At 43.8% G+C, this 22,241-nt stretch overlaps 1 protein-coding gene across 5 annotated transcripts; it reads right to left on the bottom strand.

Annotated features, from left to right (window-relative positions):
* Nucleotides 1–7,901: 7,901 nt before the first annotated feature.
* LOC132881466 (uncharacterized) lies at nucleotides 7,902–21,880 on the bottom strand. Of its 5 annotated transcripts, XM_060913942.1 has the most exons (6): nucleotides 17,189–17,295; nucleotides 16,115–16,480; nucleotides 15,781–15,915; nucleotides 15,458–15,657; nucleotides 12,141–12,405; nucleotides 7,902–8,832 (listed from the first exon to the last, which is right to left on the bottom strand). In XM_060913942.1, the coding sequence occupies exons 1-5, from the start codon at nucleotides 17,200–17,202 to the stop codon at nucleotides 12,143–12,145; spliced, it is 978 nt and encodes a 325-aa protein (XP_060769925.1). In that variant the 5' UTR covers nucleotides 17,203–17,295; the 3' UTR covers nucleotides 7,902–8,832; nucleotides 12,141–12,142. The 5 variants fall into 5 exon arrangements, with proteins under 5 accessions (XP_060769925.1, XP_060769928.1, XP_060769924.1 ...); XM_060913945.1 differs by having other exon boundaries at nucleotides 7,926–12,405; nucleotides 15,580–15,657; nucleotides 17,189–17,296; XM_060913941.1 differs by having other exon boundaries at nucleotides 7,926–12,405.
* Between the last annotated feature and the right edge of the window lie 361 nt (nucleotides 21,881–22,241).

The raw sequence follows: 22,241 nt of genomic DNA, 5'->3' as shown, positions 1-22,241 counted from the left end.
TAACGCTGAAATGCGCTTTATTGCCACCCAGTGGCGAGAAGCGCGCATTACACACAAACTCAGTGTCAAATCTCACAATAGTCCCTACATTAGTGAACTTCACAGTACGAGAAAAAGGCTGTCTTTTACACTCTATGTAGTGCACTACATGTCTATTAGTAAACCATTTTGGATTTAACCACACTTAAACCGATCCGTCATGCGAATTCTGGCTGTTTTCTGTGACTCAGGTTATTTGGCTCAGGGCCCCAATAAGACTGAGGGCCAGTTTCATAATGTATAATGTAATAATCATCTCAGCCCCTCAAACTGACTGGCAATGAAACTGACCACCTATTCAAGATCACTATAGTGTACATGATGGTATAGTTGTAGATTTCCGAGTCGCCTTGTCAAGCGACAGATGATTTGAGAATTCTGCTTCTCTTTAATCACAGTTTTATTTCCACATATTTCACTGAAAATAGGACAAAGACAACATCTCATCTCATCATCTCTAGCCGCTTTATCCTGTTCTACAGGGTCGCAGGCAAGCTGGAGCCTATCCCAGCTGACTACGGGCGAAAGGCGGGGTACACCCTGGACAAGTCGCCAGGTCCTCACAAGGCTGACACATAGACACAGACAACCATTCACACTCACATTCACACCTACGGTCAATTTAGAGTCACCAGTTAACCTAACCTGCATGTCTTTGGACTGTGGGGGAAACTGGAACACCCGGAGGAAACCCACGTGGACACGGGGATAACATGCAAACTCCACACAGAAAGGCCCTCGCCGGGGCATAAAAGGAGAGAGAGAGCAGAGAAAAGGAGCTCTCTCCCGGACCACAATTCATGAGTGAGTGAGGGAGTGAGAGAGAGAAAAAGAAAGCAAGCAAGCTGAATAGCTAAATAAAGTGGCTTGGAAAACATCAACTCTCGCCTGCCGTGCTTCTGTGCTCCACCCACATCAGGAATTGTTACAGTGGTGCCGAAACCCAGAAGCACAGAAGGGAACCACCCCATGGAGTCCTCCCCATTTGAAGAGCTCATCCTTGCCCTCGCTACCGCCCAGCAGAACCAGCATCAAGCGCTTATCACCCTCTGGAAAGAGCAGCAGCAATGCTTCGAAGCCTTGATGCTGGCCCAGCAGGAAGTTCGCCAGGCGTTCCGGCATCTGCTCGTGTCAGCAGGGCTGTCGGCCACCGCTGCCGCCACCCTCACGAAGATGGGACCGCAGGACGATCCGGAAGCGTTCCTCGCTCTCTTCGAACAAGCAGCCGAGGCATGGGGGTGGCCGCAGGAGCAGCGGGTGGCGTGCCTCCTCCCGCTCCTAACTGGCGAGGCGCAGCGCAGCAGCTCCCTGCTGACAGCTGACTGGTCTATGCTGACCTAAGGAAAGCCATTCTGCAGCGGCTCGACTGCTCCCCGGGGCAACATCGTCAGCGCTTCCAGACGCTGGCACTGGAGGAGGTTGGCCGGCCGTTTGCATTCAGCCAGCAACTCCAGGACGCGTGCTGGCGGTAGCTGAGGGCGGAAGACTGTGACACCGACAAGATCATTGATCTGGTGGCACTGGAGCAGTTTATCTCTCGACTTCCGGAAGGAACGGCGGAATGGGTCCAGTGTCACCACCTGGCGTCGCTGGAACGAGCCATCGAGCTGGCGGAGGACCATCTGAAGGCGGCTCCAATGGCAGGCAGATGAGGTGTCTTCCCTCGCTTCTCTTCTCTCTCTCCTGTCTCTTGTCCCCCTGTCCACCCCATTCCCCTGCCACGGAGGCGGCTGCTGGCTCCTCCCCAGCCGGCCAGTCACACCTGTGGTGTCCTCCCATCTCCCTCTTCTGTGTCTGTGTTGTCTCCCCCTCAGGTGAGTGACACCCATAACACCAGTGCAGAGGGAAAGCCTGGGCCGGTGTGCTGGCGCAGCGGCCGGCGGGGAGTCAGAGCATCTCCAAAGTCAGAGCTCCGCAAGGGAGGTGGGTGCTGTAATCAGATCCCCAACGCGCCAGAAACCGCCCCCGATCAGGCTGGAGCATATCGCATACCGGTGAGTATTCAAGGGAATACATATCATGCTTTGGTGGATTCCAGTTGTAATCAGACCTCAATTCACCAATGCCTGGTTCAAGGTGAGGCATTGGGGAGAGCACAAGCAGTGAAAGCGTTGTGTGTGCACGGGGATGTTCACCATTACCCTCTAGTGTCTGTCCATATTCTATTCTGGGTGTATGACAGGGGCACGCGCCTTAGAGAGTTCACACCGGGAGACAAAGTGCTCGTATTATTGCCCACGTCGAGTTCTAAACTAGTCGCCAAGCGGCAAGGGCCCTTTGAGGTCACACGGCGAGTCAGGGACATCGACTTTGAGGTGAAGCGAATGGATGGGGCGGGGCACTACAAATCTACCACCTCAACCTTTTAAAACGCTTGAATGAGGGGGTCCTCGTGGCGTTGGCATCGGTAGTCCCAGAGAAGGTGGAGCTGGGGCCAGAGGTAAAAAAGATAACATCTCGAACCACTCCAGTCCCTTGTGGAGACCACCTCTCACCGGCCCAACTCACAGAGGTAGCCAAGTTGCAGAAGGAATTTTCCAATGTGTTCTCGCCCCTTCCTGGTCATACCCACCTCATAGAACACCACATCGAAATGCCCCCGGGGATGGTAATGTGTAGCCGCCCTTACCGATTGCCTGAACACAAAAAAAGGTGGTTCGGGACGAACTCAAGGCCATGCTCAAAATGGGCATAATTGAGGAGTCCCACAGTGACTGGAGCAGCCCAGTGGTCCTGGTTCCCAAGACCGACAGGTCGGTCCAGTTCTGTGTGGACTATAGAAAGGTCGACATGGTGTCTAAATTTGACGCATACCCAATGCCTCGCATTGATGAGTTGCTTGATCAGTTAGGTGCTGCTCACTTTTATTCAACACTGGATCTAACAAAGGGATATTGGCAGATCCCCTTGAATCCTCTATCCCAAGAAAAAATGGCCTTTTCCACACCGTTTGGATTACACCAATTTGTCATGCTCCTTTTTGGGTTGTTTGGGGCGCCCGCTACGTTCCAGCGGCTTATGGACAGGGTCCTCCGCCTTCACGCTGCCTACGCGGCCGCCTATCTAGACAACATTATAATTTACAGTAATGATTGGCTGCGGCACCTGGAACACCTGAGGGCCGTTCTAAAGTCACTGAGGCGAGCAAGCCTCACAGCTAACCCAAAAAAGTGTGCGATTGGGCGGGTGGAAGTACGGTATCTGGGGTTCCACTTGAGCCATGGGCAGGTGCGTCCCCAAATTAACAAGACTGCAGTGATTGCGGCCTGCCCGAGGCCCAAGACCAAAAAGGAGGTGAGACGGTTCTTGGGACTGGCTGGCTATTATCGTAGGTTTATACCTAATTTTTCAGACATCACCAGCTCACTAACCGATCTCACTAAAAAGGGGGCTCCAGATCCGGTCCAGTGGACGGAGCAGTGCCAACAGTCCTTCTCTGAGGTAAAAGCTGCACTGTGTGGGGGGGCCACTTTTACACTCCCCTGACTTCTCTCTCCCCTTTATTTTGCAGACATCGGACAGAGGGCTGGGGGCCGTTTTGTCCCAGGAGGTGGAGGGCGAGGAGTGCCCCGTGCTGTACATCAGCCGGAAACTCTCGATGCGTGGAAGTAGGTACAGCACAATTGAGAAGGAGTGTCTTGCCATCAAGTGGGCAGTCATTCGCCCTTCGATACTACCTGCTGGGGCGCCCTTTCACTCTCTGTTCGGACCACGCACCCCTCCAGTGGCTCCACCACATGAAAGATGTCAATGCGCAGCTCACCCGTTGGTATCTCACCCTCCAGCCATTTAAGTTTGAGGTGATCCACAGGCTGGGGGCACAGATGGTGGTGGCGGACTTCCTGTCCCATCAGGGGGGGAGTTAGCTTCAGGCCGGACGGCTCCCCAGCCTGAGTCGGGCAGTGGCGGTATGTGGCAGCAGGGGCGTGGCCAAGCAGCAGTCTGTGAATGGAGGGCGGGGTCGGGGAAGGTAAGTGGCTAAGTCATTCCACCTGCTGTCAATAATGTGTGTGTGTGTGTGTGTTTGTTACAGGAATGGAGCATAAAAGGAGAGAGAGAGCAGAGAAAAAGAGCTCTCTCCCTGACCACAATGCATGTGGTCGGGGAGAGTGAGTGAGTGAGTGAGTGAGTGAGAGAAAGAAAGAAAGAAAGCTGAAAAGCTAAATAAAGTGGTTTGGCTAACATCAACTCTCTCCTGCCATGCTTCTGTGCTCCACCCATATCAGGAATTGTTACAGTATGGAAAATGCAAATAATAAAAAGAAAGCAGTGATTTCTAAATTTACTTTGATTTGTATTTCATTGCAGACAGAATGAACCCAAGATGTTTCATGTTTTCTCTGGTCAACTTCATTTAATTTGTTAATATACATCCAGTTCTGTGTTTCAGGCCTGTAACACATTCCAAAAAAGTTCAGACGGGGCAATTTAGGGCTAGTAATGAGGTAAAACAATTAAATGATAATGTGATTTGAAACAGGTGATTGTAATCATGATTTGGTACAAAATTAGTATCCAAGAAAGGCCTAGTCTTTGAGGAGCAAAGATGGGCTGAGGATCTCCGGTTTGTCAATGAATGCATGGGAAAAATAATTGAAATGTTTAAAAACAATGTTCCTCAAAGCAAGATAGGAAGAGATTTGGATATTTCACCTTCTGTGGTGCATAATATCATTCAAGGAATCTGGAGGAATTTTGGTGCATAAAGGGCAAGGGCTCAAGCCTAAGCTGAACATCTGTGACTCGCAATCCCACAGACAGCACTGCATCAAGAACTGTCATTCATCTATAGCTGATAGACCCATATGGGCTTGGGATTACTTTGGCAAACCTTTGTCAAGCACTAAAATACTGAGTTATGTACATCCACAAATGCCAGTTAAATCTTTACTGTCCAAAAAGGAAGCCTTATGTTAATTGTGTCCGGAAGCGCCATCAACTTCTCTGGGCTCGGAGGCATCTAGGATGGACCATCGCACAGTGGAGACGTGTATTGTAGTCAGACGAATCAGTATTCCAGATCTTTCTTGTAAGAAATGGACACCGTGTGCGCTGAACCAAAGACAAAAAGGACCATACCGACTGTTACCAGGAACAAGTCCAAAAAGCAGGGTGTGTCGTGGTATGGGGTTGTGTCAGTGCCCTTGGCAAAGGTAACTTACACTTCTGTGATGAAGCATTCATGCAGAAAAGTACACTGAGATTTTGGAGCAACACATGCTGCCTTCAAGATGACATCTTTTCCAGGGAGATTTCAACAAATGTTTAGCCATGCTCCTTGCTTAACACTGCCATAATTATCAGAAACGTGTGAATCCGGTTAACATGTTCATCTTTTTAATATCTGGTTCACAAGTTTTCAATTATTTCTGTCACAGAAAAACTGTGACCCAACTCTGACTGTTAAATGAACAATAGGAAGAAGAGTTTGTGACCAGAGTCAAGTTGCTCAGCATTTTATTTTTGCCTGACATTCCCAGAACAAGAAGTCTCTGCTTGGAATGTATCAGTATAATGTTTAACTGGTCTGATCTGATGTTAGCAATATTAATTTTAAGTCCCCAAAGGAGCTTGGAGAATTTTGGAGGAATTATGCAAAAAATCTTCTTCTTTTGGCTGCTCCTGATTAGGGGTCACCACAGCAGATCTTTCATCTCCATTGCTCCCTGTCTTCCGCATCCTTCTCTACCACACCTGCCACTTTCATGTCCTCTCTCACCACGTCCATGTATCTCCTCCTTGGCCTTCCTTGTTTGCATTTGCCTGGCAGCTCCATCCTCAACATTCTCCTTCCAACATGCTCTGCATCTCTTCTCAGGATGTGCCCATACCATCTCAGTCTCATCTCTCTTAGCTTAATCCCCAAGCTCTTCACATGTGCTGTCCCTCAAATAAAGGTTTAAAAAGTCCCCCCCCCCCCCTTTTTTTTTGACCATGCATCCTTGCTGAATAAAATACTGTTGATCTTTAATGAGGTCAAGCTGCATCCTGCATCTGCTACAAAGTTATATGAGGAACATAAGACTCTGAAACAATGAATCTGAAGTATTCCCCTTACTAATGGCCAAAAACCTTAAGATTACAAATCATGCTCTGATTTACAACATAGCTTCAGATATGTTAATGTATAATACCATTCTCTGTGTACAACTGTGTTTTCACAGTAAAATGCATTTGCTTGATTAACTTCAAATGAGACACTGTGTGGGGGCGGCACGGTGGTGTAGTGGTTAGCGCTGTCGCCTCACAGCAAGAAGGTCCTGGGTTCGAGCCTTTCTGTGTGAAGTTTGCATGCTCTCCCCGTGTCCGTGTGAGTTTCCTCCGGGTGCTCCGGTTTCCCCCACAGTCCAAAGACATGCAGGTTAGGCTAATTGGTGACTCTAAATTGACCGTAGGTGTGAATGTGAGCATGAATGGTTGTCCGTGTCTATGTGTTAGCCCTGCGATGACCTGGTGACTTGTCCAGGGTGTACCCCGCCTCTCGCCAACAGTCAGCTGGGATAGGCTCCAGCTTGCCTGCGACCCTGTAGGACAGGATAAGCGGCTACAGATAATGGATGTAGACATTGTGTGACTGCGCTCTGCCTTGTACCACCGCTAGGGGGAGCAAGAGAACACAACTTTAATTACAATCAGGTCCAATCAGCAGCACCTGTTCCTGGGTCTATTTAAGGAGAGATTAAGGATGAGTCAAATGTATTAAAGCTACTCAAAGCTTTCTGGTACAACATATTCTAAAAGCTCTAACTTCTAGTGTGCCGTTTCTAGAACACAACATCAAGAAAACTTGGAAGAAACTGCAAAAATGGAAGAGCCGGTTCCTAAGCTACCTAAAACTTGCAATGGTAATTATTTTTTGTTACATAATGTACTCAGGCTGCCAGTCAGTGTGTGACCCCCCCCCCTTTGAAAAATCCTAGCTATGCCCCTGCAAACATACAGTGGTGCTTGAAAGTTTGTGAACCCTTTAGAATTTTCTATATTTCTGAATAAATATGACCTGAAACATCATCAGATTTTCACACAAGTCCTAAAAGTAGAAAAAGAGAACCCAGTTAAACAAATGAGACAAAAATATTACACTTGGTCATTTATTTATTGAGGAAAATGATCCAATATTAGAGCGGCAAGGTGGTGTAGTGGTTAGCGCTGTCGCCTTACAGCAAGAAGGTCTGGGTTCGAGCCCCGTGGCCGGCGAGGGCCTTTCTGTGTGGAGTTTGCATGTTCTCCCCGTGTCTGTGTGGGTTTCCTCCGGGTGCTCCGGTTTCCCCCACAGTCCAAAGACATGCAGGTTAGGTTAACTGGTGACTCTAAATTGACCGTAGGTGTGAATGTGAGTGTGAATGGTTGTCTGTGTCTATGTGTCAGCCCTGTGATGACCTGGCGACTTGTCCAGGGTGTACCCCGCCTTTCGCCCGTAGTCAGCTGAGATAGGCTCCAGCTTGCCTGCGACCCTGTAGGACAGGATAAAGCGGCTAGAGATAATGAGATGAGATCCAATATTACATATCTATGAGTGGCCAACTCAGTGGTTTGGAGCTACATAGTATTGCACTGGGTAGCTTTGCTATCTCATGGCTCTCAGGTCCATGGTTTGTTTTTCCTGTGTTTGTCTGGGTTTCCTCTAAGTTCTCCAGTTTCCTTTCACTGTCCAAAAACATGTCCATACGGTAGGTGATTTGGCTATCGTAGGTGTGAATGTGTGTGCATGGTGGGGCACCCCATCATGAGTGAATACTCCCATGTTGCACCCAGTGTTAATGTGATAGGCTTCAGATCCACCACTACACTGACCGCAGTGGATTCTGAGAACAACTGTCTTCACCCCAAAATGACCAGACCCACCAGAATTACTGACCATAGTGCTACTTTAATACTTAATATATTTACCAATGATATAGAGAATAACATTATAAGTGGAATATTAATCAATGATATCAGTGATCATCTACCAGTTTTTACAATTTATGACTGTAATTGCAAGAGAAATGTGACAGACCATAAACTTGAGTCCAGAAGAGTTAGGATTTATTACTGCAAGACTGGGAATCAGTTTATGTAGAGAATAGCATTGATGGAGCATATGATAACTTTTTAAGTATATTCAAATTATTAGATGATAAAAATTGCCCACTGAAGCAATATAGTACAAAACAAAACTAGAATGACCAACCTTGGATTACTAAGGGATTACAAAATGCCTGTCAGAAGAAAAATACTCTATATAGAGAACTTATTAAATTAAATTAAGTCAATTCAAGTTTATTTGTATAGCGCTTTTAACAATAAACATTATCGCAAAGTAGCTTTACAAAATTTGAACAACTTAAAACATGAGAGAATTTTATCTCTAATCTATCCCCAATGAGCAAGCCTATGGCGATGGTGGCAAGGAAAAACTCCCTCAGACGACATGAGGAAGAAACCTCGAGAGGAACCAGACTCAAAAGGGAACCCATCCTCGTTTGGGCAACAACAGACAGCATGACTATAACATTAACAGTTTTAACATGAAGTCAGTTTTGTTGATGCTATAAACTCTTCATTGATGGAAACTTGAGTGCAAAACTGTTCATGAGAACTGCAGTCCTAAAGTTAGCAAGTCAACTGTAGTCCTCAGCCATAAAAGCATTACTATAAGAGTCCAGAGCGTCTTCCAGGTGTGACTTTCAACTGTCCTCATGGGGCCGTCCTCCACAGGAGCGATGCGATGAGACTCCAACCAGACACAGGGCACCAGGATGGATCAGGCAGGTCCGAGGTCAGCATCTCGATCCCAGGACCAACATGTAACTCAGAGGGACAGATTTGGGGGGGGGGGGAGAGAGGGAGAGAAAACACAGGTTGTTAGGTGAGATTAAGAACCAAAGAGGCAGAAAATAAATATAAAAAATATAAAAACAAGTTAACGAGTATCATAAGGAGATGTAGGAAGGATTCATCTCATCTCATTATCTGTAGCCGCTTTATCCTGTTCTACAGGGTCGCAGGCAAGCTGGAGCCTATCCCAGCTGACTACGGGCGAAAGGCGGGGTACACCCTGGACAAGTCGCCAGGTCATCACAAGGCTGACACATAGACACAGACAACCATGCACACTCACGTTCACACCTACGGTCAATTTAGAATCATCAGTTAACCTAACCTGCATGTCTTTGGACTGTGGGGGAAACCAGAGCACCCGGAGGAAACCCACGCGGACACGGGGAGAACATGCAAACTCCGCACAGAAAGGCCCTCGCCGGCCACGGGGCTCGAACCTGGACCTTCTTGCTGTGAGGCGACAGCGCTAACCACTACACCACCGTGCCACCCGTAGGAAGGATTATTATGGAAAATTAATAGATAATAGCAAAAAATAATAGTAAAGGAATATAGAATATATTAATTAGTATTATTAAAGATCGCTCTGGACAAATATATTACCCTAAATACTTTAATGACAAAGGTATCGAAAATTATAACATGGATGTAGTTGCTAATAGTTTTAATAATTTTTTTGTTAATGTTGGACCAAGATTGGCTCAAAATATCGCTGATCCAGTAACAAATGATGATTGTATGATAATATTATAAAGAGGAATTCTTGTTCTGTGTTTCTTACACTAGTAGATGAAAGAGAAATGATTGATATAGTTAATAAATGTAGTAATAAAATGTCCACAGATTGTAATGATATTGATATGAAACTAGTGAAAACTATTATTGGGGGGATTTCTAAACCATTAACATACATCTGTAACTTGTCATTTCAAACTGGTACATTTCCAAGCAATATGAAAATAGCAAAAGTAATTCCATTGTATGAATCTGGGGACAAACACAACTTCACAAATTACAGACCTGTTTCTTTACTTCCTCAATTCTCCAAAATTCTTGAAAAACTATTCAGTAACAGATTAGATAAATTCATTGAAAAATATAAACTACTCAGTGATAGTCAATATGGATTTAGAGCAAATAGATCAACAGAGCTGGCACTAATGGAATCAACTGAAGAACTCAGTAACTCTATAGATGATAAAAAATATGTCGCTGGGATATTTATTGATCTCCCAAAAACTTTTGATTCTATTAATCATGATATATTAATTAATAAGATGGAACAATATGGGATAAGGGGAGTTGTATTACATTGGATCAGGGGTGTCAGAAGCATTTTTAATGTGGGGGGGGACACACTGGCAGGGGGTCTGAGGGTCCTCCCCAAGAAAATTTTTAATTAATTGGATGCCATTTCCTGCATTCTGGTGTATTTTTAACAGGTTGTTAAACACCTAATTTTACCTACAAAAGTCACTTAATTCAATGACTATTTTAGAGACTCAACAATAAGTCCTCATTCAACTAGTCCATATATTCATCAGCCTGTTTTTAAACCCACCGCTCTGCCTAAGATAATGAGATGAATGTGACATAATTTATCACCAACAATGACTTTATGGGTGCATTTTACTTTTTATTTTGTGTTTCCCTTTTTAGATGTAACACAACATGCCACTGTGCCAAGCAATAGTGACACTCAACTGTATGTTTAAAAATAAGAATATTCATAATTTCACACAATGAACAGGCATGACATGGCATCATGCAAACTTCATAACAAAATCACACTGTGTCAAGCAACGGTGACACATAAAAAATAACTTCACACAATGAACAGGTGCAATTTTGTTCACCACCAACAGTGACTTTAGTGGGTGCATTTTACTTTTTTCTGATTCAGTGATACTCATAACAAAAATGCCATGGCATCATGCAGTCTTCATAACACACAAAATTACACTGTGTCAAGCGACGACACATAAAAGAGAACTTCACACAATGAACAAGTGCAGTTTTGTCAACCTACATGCAATGGTGGTACTACAGTAACATTTACAGATTAGTATAACAGATTTATAGATATAACTCCTTCTTACATTGGTGCCACCACAATTTCCACCACTTCATAACTTTTATGCAGATGACACGAATATGTTTTGTTCTGGAACAAATTTACATGAGTTCGAAAACATAATCTCTTCAGAATTGTGCGGGTTAAAAAGTTGGTTTGATCGAAATAAATTATCATTAAATCTGTCTAAAACAAAAATTATTTGATAATTATAAAATAAACTAGACTGAATTTCCGCAGAGAAAATGCAGTGTGCTTGCTGAGCTGTAGCAGAACAGCTATCATGCTAGCATGCCAACATGCTAATGCCAACATGCTAACTAGCATGCTAACAGTTAGCATGCTAACATGCTAACAGCATACTAACATGCTAAAAGCTAGCATGTTAATGCTAACATGATAACAGCTAGCATTCTAACATGCTAATGATTAACATGCTATTTATTAAAATTCTAACACTTTAAGGCTAATGCTGACAGCTATCATGCTAACAGCTAACAGGCTAACATGCTAATGGCTAGTATGTTAACTTTTAGCATGCTAACACACTGAGGGTGACATGCTAACAGCTAATATGCTAACAGTTAGCATGCTAACATGCTTAGGCGAACTCGCTAACAGCAAACATGCGAACTCTGCATGCTACCATGCTAATCCTAACATGTTAACAGCTCTCATGATAACATGCTAATGGTGAACATGCTAACAACTCGCGAGCTAACAGCAGGCATGATATCGTAACGGGTAACATGGTAACAGCTAGCATGGTAACACGTGAATGCTTATATGCTAATTGCTATCGTGTGTGCAAGTATTCCTAGTAAAGTGGCCATTGAGTTGAAGTTGATTTGCTGTCAAAGTCTCAAATGAGCAGACCCTTGCCAAATGCATCATCACCTATGGGGGAAGGGAGGAATGACTCAGTCAAGCTTCCACTGATTAGCAGCAAAATGGAGAAAAAATGGACGGATGAAAGGCAAGACAAGGACGAGTGCGGGTCAGAACCGATATCATGTGTGTGATGGGTGATTTGGCTTGAGGTGCCATATATGTTATTGCCTTGTGGCTACGCTATTCTGGTTGTTCATGACAATGTTTTGATTATTGCATTTTTTAAATTTTTTATTTTTTTTTCTTCTTTACTGTTCGGAATAAAGCAATCAATCAATCAATCAATAACTGTACATAATGTTTTGGCAAATACCTTTAATCAGAGTCAGAGCTGCTGCAGGATGGCATTTCTATATCAATTATTGGCTGTTCCTGTTTCCTGAATATGGGGGAAATCTCTGGCTGATTTTCATAGAAAGGCTTTGGACTGGGAAGTCCTTGTCTAGTCTCAGGAATCGCGACAGAGAGCTGATCATCCACTTCCATGTCCTCCACTGACCATCCTGAATCTGAATGGATGGAACTGGTATCACTGGAAAAAGGCCTTGCTCCTGCTGTTTCTCCAGTTTCAGGAATGCCTATAGAGTGGAACAAAGAAAAGTGAATCACTGTATCCTGATGAGATTTGTGGATAAAGAATTGTATGTGAAAATGATAATCATAATTCCATGCTGAGAAACATAGTAACCAGCAGAGGCAGTGAGAATCACCTGGTTAGTTCTTGTTTGTATCCTGTATTTTAAGTGTTTAATTCATGAAGTGATGTGTGATACATTATTTGCAATAAAGACAATATTATATCAAGGGTGATGAGATTCACCTGGATGACAAATGCAACTAAAAGGACACTTGGTAGACTGCATGCCTGCGCCAAGCCACATATCAACATCAAAATCAAATCGCTTGAACCGAGGATAAGACAGGATAATCTGTACACCCAATTTCATCAAAATCCGTTCACTAATTTTTGAGTTACATTGGGAACAGACAAAATAAAATAAATAAATAAATCCTGGATCCACGTATATATCCGAATTTGCATCAACATTTCATCGAAATCTGTTCACTACTTTTTGAGTTACGCTGGGAAAAGGCAAACAAACCAAGAAAAAATGGAGGAGAAAACCTCCTCCAACAAAGCCTTCATTACCAGCCAGCACACCTGTGATCTCTCTGGGAAAGCATCCAAACCACTGGGAGAAGCAATTTTAGCCTTGTAGAATATGTTGGTGGTGTACATTGGTGCTTGAAAGTTTGTGAACCCTTTAGAATTTTCTATATTTCTGCATAAATATGATCTAAAACATCATCAGATTTTCATGCAAGTCCTAAAAGTAGATAAAGAGAACCCAGTTAAACAAACGAGACAAAAATATTATACTTGGTCATTTATTTATTGAGGAAAATGATCCAATATTACATATCTGTGAGTGGCAAAAGTATGTGAACCTCTAGGATTAGCAGTTAATTTGAATGTGAAATTAGAGTCAGGTGTTTTCAATCAATGGGATGACAATCAGGTGTGAGTGGGCACCCTGTTTTATTTAAAGAACAGGGATCTGTCAAAGTCTGATCTTCACAGCACATGCTTGTGGAAGTGTATCATGGCACAAACAAAGGAGATTTCTGAGGACCTCAGAAAAAGCGTTGTTGATGCTCATCAGGCTGGAAAAGGTTACAAAACCATCTCTAAAGACTCCACCAATCCACAGTCAGACAGATTGTGTACAAATGGAGGAAATTCAAGACCACTGTTACCTTCCCCAGGAGTGGTCGACCAACAGAGATCACTCCAAGAGCAAGGCGTGTAATAGTCAGCGAGGTCACAAAGGATCCCAGGGTTCACAAACTTTCAAGCACCACTGTATGCAGAGTTGCATGTCACAGTAGAGGCTGTGTGTTCAGCATACCTACCTTGGTGATGATGACCAGTTCATACAATGGAGTCACTTGCTTCTTTTCACAATGAGAGATAACAGGTCCAACTATTGGTTCATCTAAATCTTACCATGTGGTCTGAACTGGGCACAAATGGGAATGCTTTGCAGGTTCACCTTCATGGAATTGCCTGGTTTGCAAAATTGAGTAATATGACCCTGGGCAGGAGACAGCACAGTGGTGTAGTGGTTAGTATTGTCACCTCACAGCAAGAAGGTTCTGCGTTCAATCCCAGTGGCTGATGGGGGCCTTTCTGTGTGGAGTTTGCATGTTCTCTCCATGTCTGCGTGGGTTTCCTCTGGATGCTCCAGTTTCCCCCACAGTCCAAAAAGATGCAGGTTAGGCTAATTGGGACTCTAAATTGGCTGTAGATGTGAGTGTGAATGGTTGTTTGTCTCTATGTGTCAGCCCTGCGATGACCTAGTGACTTGTCCAGGGTGCACCACGCCTTTCGCCCATAGTCAGCTGGGATAGGGTCTATCTTGCCTGCGACCCTGCACAGGAACAGCAGTTACAGATAATGGATGGATGGATGGATGGATGGACCTTGGGCAGAAAGCCTAGGTCTCTGGGATCTATGTAGAGTCATCATAAATGTATGAAAAATGTACTCAAGGCAAGCGGGCTTTGGACATATTACCTATAACTGTGAAGCAGACAGCTTGATATATGGTCTGACAAGTGTACAAGGTGAGAAGAGGAGAGGGAATGAGGGTTGTATGACAGTAGGGGGCTGAGATGCACAAGCACCTATGTGTGAAGTAATTTTAAATGGTAGAGCTGTTGCACGGGGCAATCCAACTCTCTTGGCAGAAGAAATCTTGATACAGTGGCACCAAAAACCATTATGGATGGAGACCTCCCCTGCGACAGTGGATGACCAAGACTTCCTTCATGTCTCATCTTGCTCTAAGTGCTCCACGACACCTGCTAGGACTGCCTTCTCGGCTGTTGGACCTACCTGTTGGTCTCCTCTGCCCAATCCGCCAGAGCCAGTCTTCACATGCTGGGACAGACATATCCCCCCAGCTCACTGAGTGATTGAGACCCATTGGCTACCCTCAACCAGCTTTAGCCCATCTGCCAAGACGGTTAACCGGGGCATGCTGCATGTGCTACAACTTCTTGTAGCCATGCAGCATGCCTGGCTACAAGAAGTGTGACAGTGAATGACCAAGACTTCCTTCGTGTCTCATCTTGCTCTAAGTGCTCCACGACACCTGCTAGGACTGCGTTCTTGGCTGTTGGACCTACCTGTTGGTCTCCTCCGCCCAATCCGCCAGAGCCAGTCTTCATATGCTGGGACAGACATATCCCCCCAGCTCACTGAGTGATTGAGACCCATTGGCTACCCTCAACCAGCTTTAGCCCATCTGCCAAGACGGTTAACCAGGGCATGCTGCATGTGCTACAACTTCTTGTAGCCACTGGTGAGAGTTGGGTGTCAGGTGGGGTCCAAAGGTCGATTGCCAAGTCCCTTTCAGGGCTGCTAAGCCTCCCCACCAGAAGTACTCCCCCCTCCCATGACACCCCAATGACAGTAGGATTTATAGCAAATACTTTGTCATACATCACTTCAGGTCTCAGCATGCATGTGTCCAAGAATGTATTCAGGTGATTCTCACTACCCTTGGTGTTTAAGAGAGTTAAATATTTCCCACACCCAAACTGAGATTAAACTGCAACTCTTACCAAGCTTATCTTCGTTTGCTTGGGTTATATTGACGTATCCGGCCAAACATTTGACATAGTTTACATGACTCTCCCATTTGAAAGGCTGGAATGGAGCCTTTGTTGAATTGTCATATAGATACCATTTATTTTTGGAGTATCGGAAACACATCGTCATGTGTTGTTCCTTCCCAAGCAGTAAAAATTGAAGCTCAAAGATCCTAAAAGGAAGATAAATACACCATTCAAGAGACATAACGGGGATAAACAAATAAACTTTAGTTTCAAAATTCAGTTTTGCTGAAACTGATGTAAAATGATTTTTGAAGCATTTGTACAGTTACCTTTTCTTCTCATCATCAACTTGGAGTGGCAGTTCAGTACAGTACAGGACATTGTGAGGTTCACCATGAACCAGAATTAGATTTGGATCAGACTGGTTGCCCAGAACTTTTACATCACCATATTTCATAAATATGCTGCCAAGACAAACATCACATTACATGCAGAAAGATTTAACCTGAATGTTAAAGTATATAAATCTTGCTCTTTACAAATGAACTATTTGTTAAAACATGCCAAATTACTTAAAATTAATTATGTCCATGAGAGGTCATGGTTTTTTTAATCATTTATAAAAGCAGAGGCTATTGCTTTTAAAGTTGCTTATACACTTACCTGGGTATTTCTTTATAGTTGGCACCATCATTTGGAGGGTTTTGGTTATAAGTGATTTCTGCACATGCCAGTTTCGGAAATAGTGGGAAATAATCTTTGACATGGCCACGAAGGTCAACTTTACCAAGACTCAGCTCTTTCACACAGAGATGTCGAGCGTCATTATACTTTTTTTCTTTGAACAAAATCATAATTTTTCTGAAAAAATCATTGCTATTTAAAAGATTTTCTATATTTGTATATTTCATGTAGGTTGTATGAAGAGCAGCTAGCAATGAGTCTAGGACACAAGTATTGATAAACGGGTATGAGTCAGAAGTCCATCTGATGTAAGGAAAGGGATCGTCAATCAGCAATTTAAGCAGCCTAGAATTAAAATGGAAACCGAGAAATTCAAATCAGTTAATATAGAAAATATGAAATTTTAATGATTTAAAATTACCAACACTATCCAATCAAAACAAATAAACAAACAACCCCCCCCCCCAAAAAAAAAAATAAAAAACCTGGCTATCTTGGTTAACTAGCTAGCTAGTTAGCTAACTAGCATTCTAGAACTTTCCTCACGGATCATGATGAGACTGTGTTTTTAGGCTGAGACTTTTCTTGGAATGTTGACTCAAAATTATGGAATGAAAGTTTAGCCAGCTGTTCAAATTTGTGTTCCATAAAACAAGGTCCGAATTGTTATATGTGCTCTTTGTCGCATGTACAACATATATATATAGTTTTGACTGAGTGCCATGTCTTCCCGTATTTCAGTCCATCACACCAGTCTTATGACTGGTACATGACAAAAAAACGAAATGAGAAGTGAAATGTCATTACAAGTCATTACTAAATATGAAACAAAGGTTGAGCAAACATTCTCTTACTCATGATTTAACGTCCTGAATTTCACATGCTAGAACACGCTCTCTGTCTTGTCTTCAAAGCTAACATGTCGAGACTAGCCGACTGATTGCGGTTCTCTAACAAGGCTTGTCTTAAGTCCCTCTAAGACATTGTATGAACTGTGTTAGATCAAAAGGTTTTCAGAGTTAGATCTTATTGAATTTTGTAATTTTATTTTACCTTTGCCTTTCCATTTTAAATCAGTTTAAAAGTCTTCTCAAGCAAGGAAACCATACAATGGTAGACTTCCTGTTGTTGAAGAGGCTGAGCGTGCGAATGTAAATTGCAAGGAGGTAACATCGTCACCTAACTTCTGTGCACACACCATAAAAGGAAATGAACTATGATATAATATAAAGGCATGTCAAAGATATTTCATGTAGCATATGAAACAAATGACAGAAATTAAAGGAGCTATATCTTCATACATGTTTTCTACTGAACATTCTTTTTTTACACACACACACACACACACACACACACACACACACACACACACGTGCATCTCAAAAAATCAGAATATTGTGAAAAAGTTTTTTCGTAATTGAATTAAAAAAGGTAAACTTTCATATATTCTATATTCATTACACAAAAATGAAATATTTCAAGCCTTTTTTGTTTTAATTTTGATGATTATGGTTTATAGCTCATGAAAATCAGAAATCCACTATCTCAAATTATTGCAATATTTTCTAAGATCAATCAAAAAAGGATTCACAATCCAGAAATGTCCAACTTCTGAAAAGTATGTTCATTTATACACTCAATACTTGGTTGGGGCTCCTTTACAACAAATTACTGCATCATTGTGGCGTGGCATGGAGGTGATCAGCCTGTGACACTGCTGAGGTGTTATTGAAGCCCAGGTTGCTTTGATAGTGGGCTTCAGGTGTTTCTCATCTTCCTCTTGACAAAACCCCATAGATTTTCTATGGGGTTCTGGTCAGGCGAGTTGGCTGGCCAATCAAACACAGTAATATCTCATCTCATCTCATCTCATTATCTCTAGCCGCTTTATCCTTCTACAGGGTCGCAGGCAAGCTGGAGCCTATCCCAGCTGACTACGGGCGAAAGGCGGGGTACATCCTGGACAAGTCGCCAGGTCATCACAGGGCTGACACATAGACACAGACAACCATTCACACCTACGGTCAATTTAGAGTCACCAGTTAACCTAACTTGCATGTCTTTGGACTGTGGGGGGAACCAGAGCACCCGGAGGAAACCCACGCGGACACGGGGAGAACATGCAAACTCCACACAGAAAGGCGTCGCCAGCCCCGGGGCTCGAACCCAGGACCTTCTTGCTGTGAGGCGACAGCGCTAACCACTACACCACCGTGCTGCCACACAGTAATATCATGGTTAGCAAATCATTTGATAGTAGTTTTGGCACTGTGGGCAGGTGCTCAGTTCTACTTAAAAAGGAAATCAGCAGCTCCATAAAGTTTTTCAGCATATGGAAGCATGAAGTGCTCTAATATCTTCTGGTAGATGCTGTGTTGATTTTGGACTTGATAAAACACAATGGACCAACACCAGCAGATGACATGGCACTCCAAATCATCACAGACTGCAGAAACTTCACACCAGTCTTCAAACACCTTGGATTCTGTGCCTCTCCACTCTTCCTCCAGACTCTTGGACCTTGATTTCCAAATGAAATGCGAAATTTACTTTAGACCATTGAGCAACAGTCCAGTTCTTTCTCTCCTTAGCCCAGGTAAGATGCTTTTGATGTTGTCTCTAGTTAGATTAGATTAGATTAGATTAGATTAGATTAGATTAGATTAGATTAGATTAGATTAGATTAGATAGAACTTTATTGATCCCTTTGGGCGGGTTCCCTCAGGGAAATTAAAATTCCAGTAGCATCATTACAGGATAAACAGAGAATAGAAATAGAGAAAAAACTTCTAGATAAATTAAATTAAATTAGGTATTTGCATATACAAATATAAAAAAAGAATAAGAATAAGCTATGGGGAAGAGGGGGGAGAGAAAAAAAGGGCCAACGGAAGAGGTATTGCACATTATATTGCACATTGTCCAGTATTGTTTATTGTCAGGCTAGGCTACTGCTCCTTCCCATCCTCTGTCCTCCTGTTACCCTTCCTCGCCTCCAGAGAGGAGCTGTACAGTCTGATGGTGTGAGGGAAGGAGCATTCTGTCACTGAACAGGCTCCTCTGGTTGCTGATGACGGTGTGCAGAGGGTGACTGGCATCGTCCATGATGTTCAGTATTTTGTCCATAGTCGTCTTCTCTGCCACCATCACCAGAGAGTCCAGCTTCATGCCGACCACAGAGCTGGCCCGCCTGATCAGTTTGTCCAGCCTGCATGTGTCCTCCTTGGATGTGCTGCCCCCCCAGCACACCATGGTGTAAAACAGGACACTGGCGACCACAGACTGATAGAACATCCACAGGAGTTTCCTGCAGATGTTAAAGGACCGCAGCCTCCTCAGGAAGTACAGCCTGCTCTGTCCCTTCCTGTACAGGTGGTTGGTGTTGTAAGTCCAGTCCAGTTTGCTGTCTAGCCATAGCCCGAGGTACTTGTAGGAATCCACAGCCTCCACCTCGACTCCCTCGATCAGAACTGGTCGTGACCTTGTTCTGGACCTCCCAAAGTCAATGACCAGCTCCTTGGTCTTCGAGGTGTTGAGCTGCAGATGGTTCCTGCTGCACCAAGCAGCAAAGTTCCTCACCAGGCTCCTATACTCCTGCTCTCTGTCATCCCTGATACACCCCACAATGGCTGTGTCATCGGCGAACTTCTGAATGTGACACAGCTCCAAGTTGTAGCAGAAGTCCGCGGTGTACAGGGTGAAGAGAAGAGGGGCCAGCACCGTGCCCAGGGGTGCTCCAGTGCTGCTAATCACAATATCAGACGTGATGTCCTTCAGCCTGCCATACTGCGGCCTGTCGGTGAGGTAGCTGGAGATCCAGGTGACCAGGCAGGGGTCCACTCGCATCCTGTTCAGTTTGTTCTGAAGCATAAGGGGCTGGATGGTGTTGAAGGCACTCGAGAAGTCCAAGAAGAGGATCCTCACTGTGCCATTTCCCTTATCCAGATGCGAGTGGGCTTGGTGTAGCAGGTAGAGGTTGGTGTCTTCCACACCAACACCTGCCTGGTACGCAAACTGCAGACAGTCCTGGGCATGTTACACCTGGGGTCTGAGGAGGCTGAGGAAGAGTCGCTCCAATGTCTTCATCAGATGTGAAGTGAGTGCCACCGGTCGGAAGTCATTCAGCTCGCTGGGCCGGTTCTTCTTGGGAACTGGAACAATGCATGATGTCTTCCAGAGGGTGGGCACTTTCCCCAGCTGCAGGCTGAGGTTGAAAATGCATTGAAGTGGTTCACCCAGTTCAGCAGCACAGGTCTTCAGTAGTCGGGGACACACCTTGTCCGGGCCTGCTGCTTTCCTGGGGTGAAGCTTCCTCAATTGACCTCTGACCTGGTCTGCAGTAATGCATGGAGGAGTCTGTGTTGAAGTGGGGGAGGAGGGGGCTGCTGCAATGACTGGGGGAGGTGTGTTGAGGGAAGAAGGAGAGATGGCTGCAGTGAGGGGGAGGGTGGGGGGGACATGGTGGGCTGGTTGAACCAGTTGAAGAAGTCATTCAACTCGTTCGCCCTCTCCACTGTCCCCTCAATGACTCTGGTCTTTGTGTTGTGGCCTGTGATGGTTTTCACACCTTCCCAGACCTCCCTCATGCTGTTCTCCTTCAGCTTCTGCTCCACCTTTCTCCTGTAGCTGTCCTTAGCTTCCCTCACGCAGCATTTCACCTCCTGTTGTGCTGCTTTCATCACCTCCCTGTCCCTGAAGGCGGCCTTCTTCCTGTTGAGGACAGCTTTGACTTCCTGTGTTCAGGAGTGGCTTGATATTAGGAACGCAATAGTTGTAGCCCCTTTCTTGAAGACATCTGTGCGTGGTGGCTCTTGATGCGCTGACACCAGCCACTGTTTTACTCAAACTCAAAATGAAATGTTCTAATAATTTGAGATAGTGAATTTCTGATTTTCATGAGCTGTAGGACATAACCAACAAAATTAAAGCACAAAAAGCCTTGAAATATTTCACTTTACATGTAACGAAGATAGAATATATGAAAGTTTTCCTTTTTGAATGAACTTATGAAAAAAATTTTTTTTTCATGATATTCCAATATTTTGAGATGCACTCGTATATGCATACTACATCATCAGACAGCATGACTGGAAGTAAAACAGAACAATGCTCAACAAATTAGTCATTATGAATATTAACCATTAATTCTTTCCATCAAACAAAAGGTTTAAATTTCCAAATAATAACTTATTTATTTATTTAAAATAGGATTCAGCACTGGAATTAAATTAGGTCTAAGCTTTTTTGTGGTTTTGATTCGGCTTTTTTTTTTCAACAGGGCAGGCATAGACTGTTAAATAAGCACATGACCTAGTGATGCTAATATGGCTATTCAGGATTGATAGCTAATGTGTTTACATTATTTATTTTTTTGTTTGAAATCTTTTTAACTGCTACTCAAAAAAACAACAACAAAAAAGGCATGACCACTAGTTATGACTAACCTTTGGCTCATTCATAACATACATCCTGTATTACTCGTACTGCTTATGCTTTTCTAGTGAGATTTGTGATGTTGCTTCATGACTCAGATTCACAGATATCACAGATCGAATCTCACCGATGGGTTTTGTCCCAGGTTGAAACTGACCAACTGAGGTTCTTCTCGAAGGATATGGCCTAAAAGCATCATATAAACAAACCATCAAAGATCTTGTCCATATTTAGAGCAGATTATAAGTTTTACTTTACTTTGCTTTTACAGTTTTATCTAAAAGTTAAGTCAAAAATGCTGTGCTGGTCATGGCTGCCATGCCAAAGCTGGAGGAAGTTGCGTCTGATGGAGGAAGTTACATATGCACCACATCAAGGATGATGCAACAGTTGTTATGAATGAAGATACCTCAGATCAAAACAAGAAATTATGACATGTTTACGTGGTGTTTTGAGGCATTTGATCTGCCAAAAACTGTCCATTTTAATTTACTGTAAATGTTTCAAGCTATTGGAAATATTCAAAGCAGTGTATCGTTACTTCTGTTTGCTTCCCTGCAGTGTGTTCATATTTTCTAGTTGAAATGTCCACCTTCTCCCCAGATTCAGTTTCTGAACTTCAAGAATAAATCATTGTCTGATGACTTGTTCACTCTTCCTAGCTATACAAATC

Source organism: Neoarius graeffei, chromosome 2 (assembly GCF_027579695.1).
Source record: "Neoarius graeffei isolate fNeoGra1 chromosome 2, fNeoGra1.pri, whole genome shotgun sequence".
NCBI lineage: Eukaryota > Metazoa > Chordata > Actinopteri > Siluriformes > Ariidae > Neoarius > Neoarius graeffei.
Note: the sequence above shows the minus strand (reverse complement) of the source record. Positions and strands in the feature narration are given on the sequence as shown.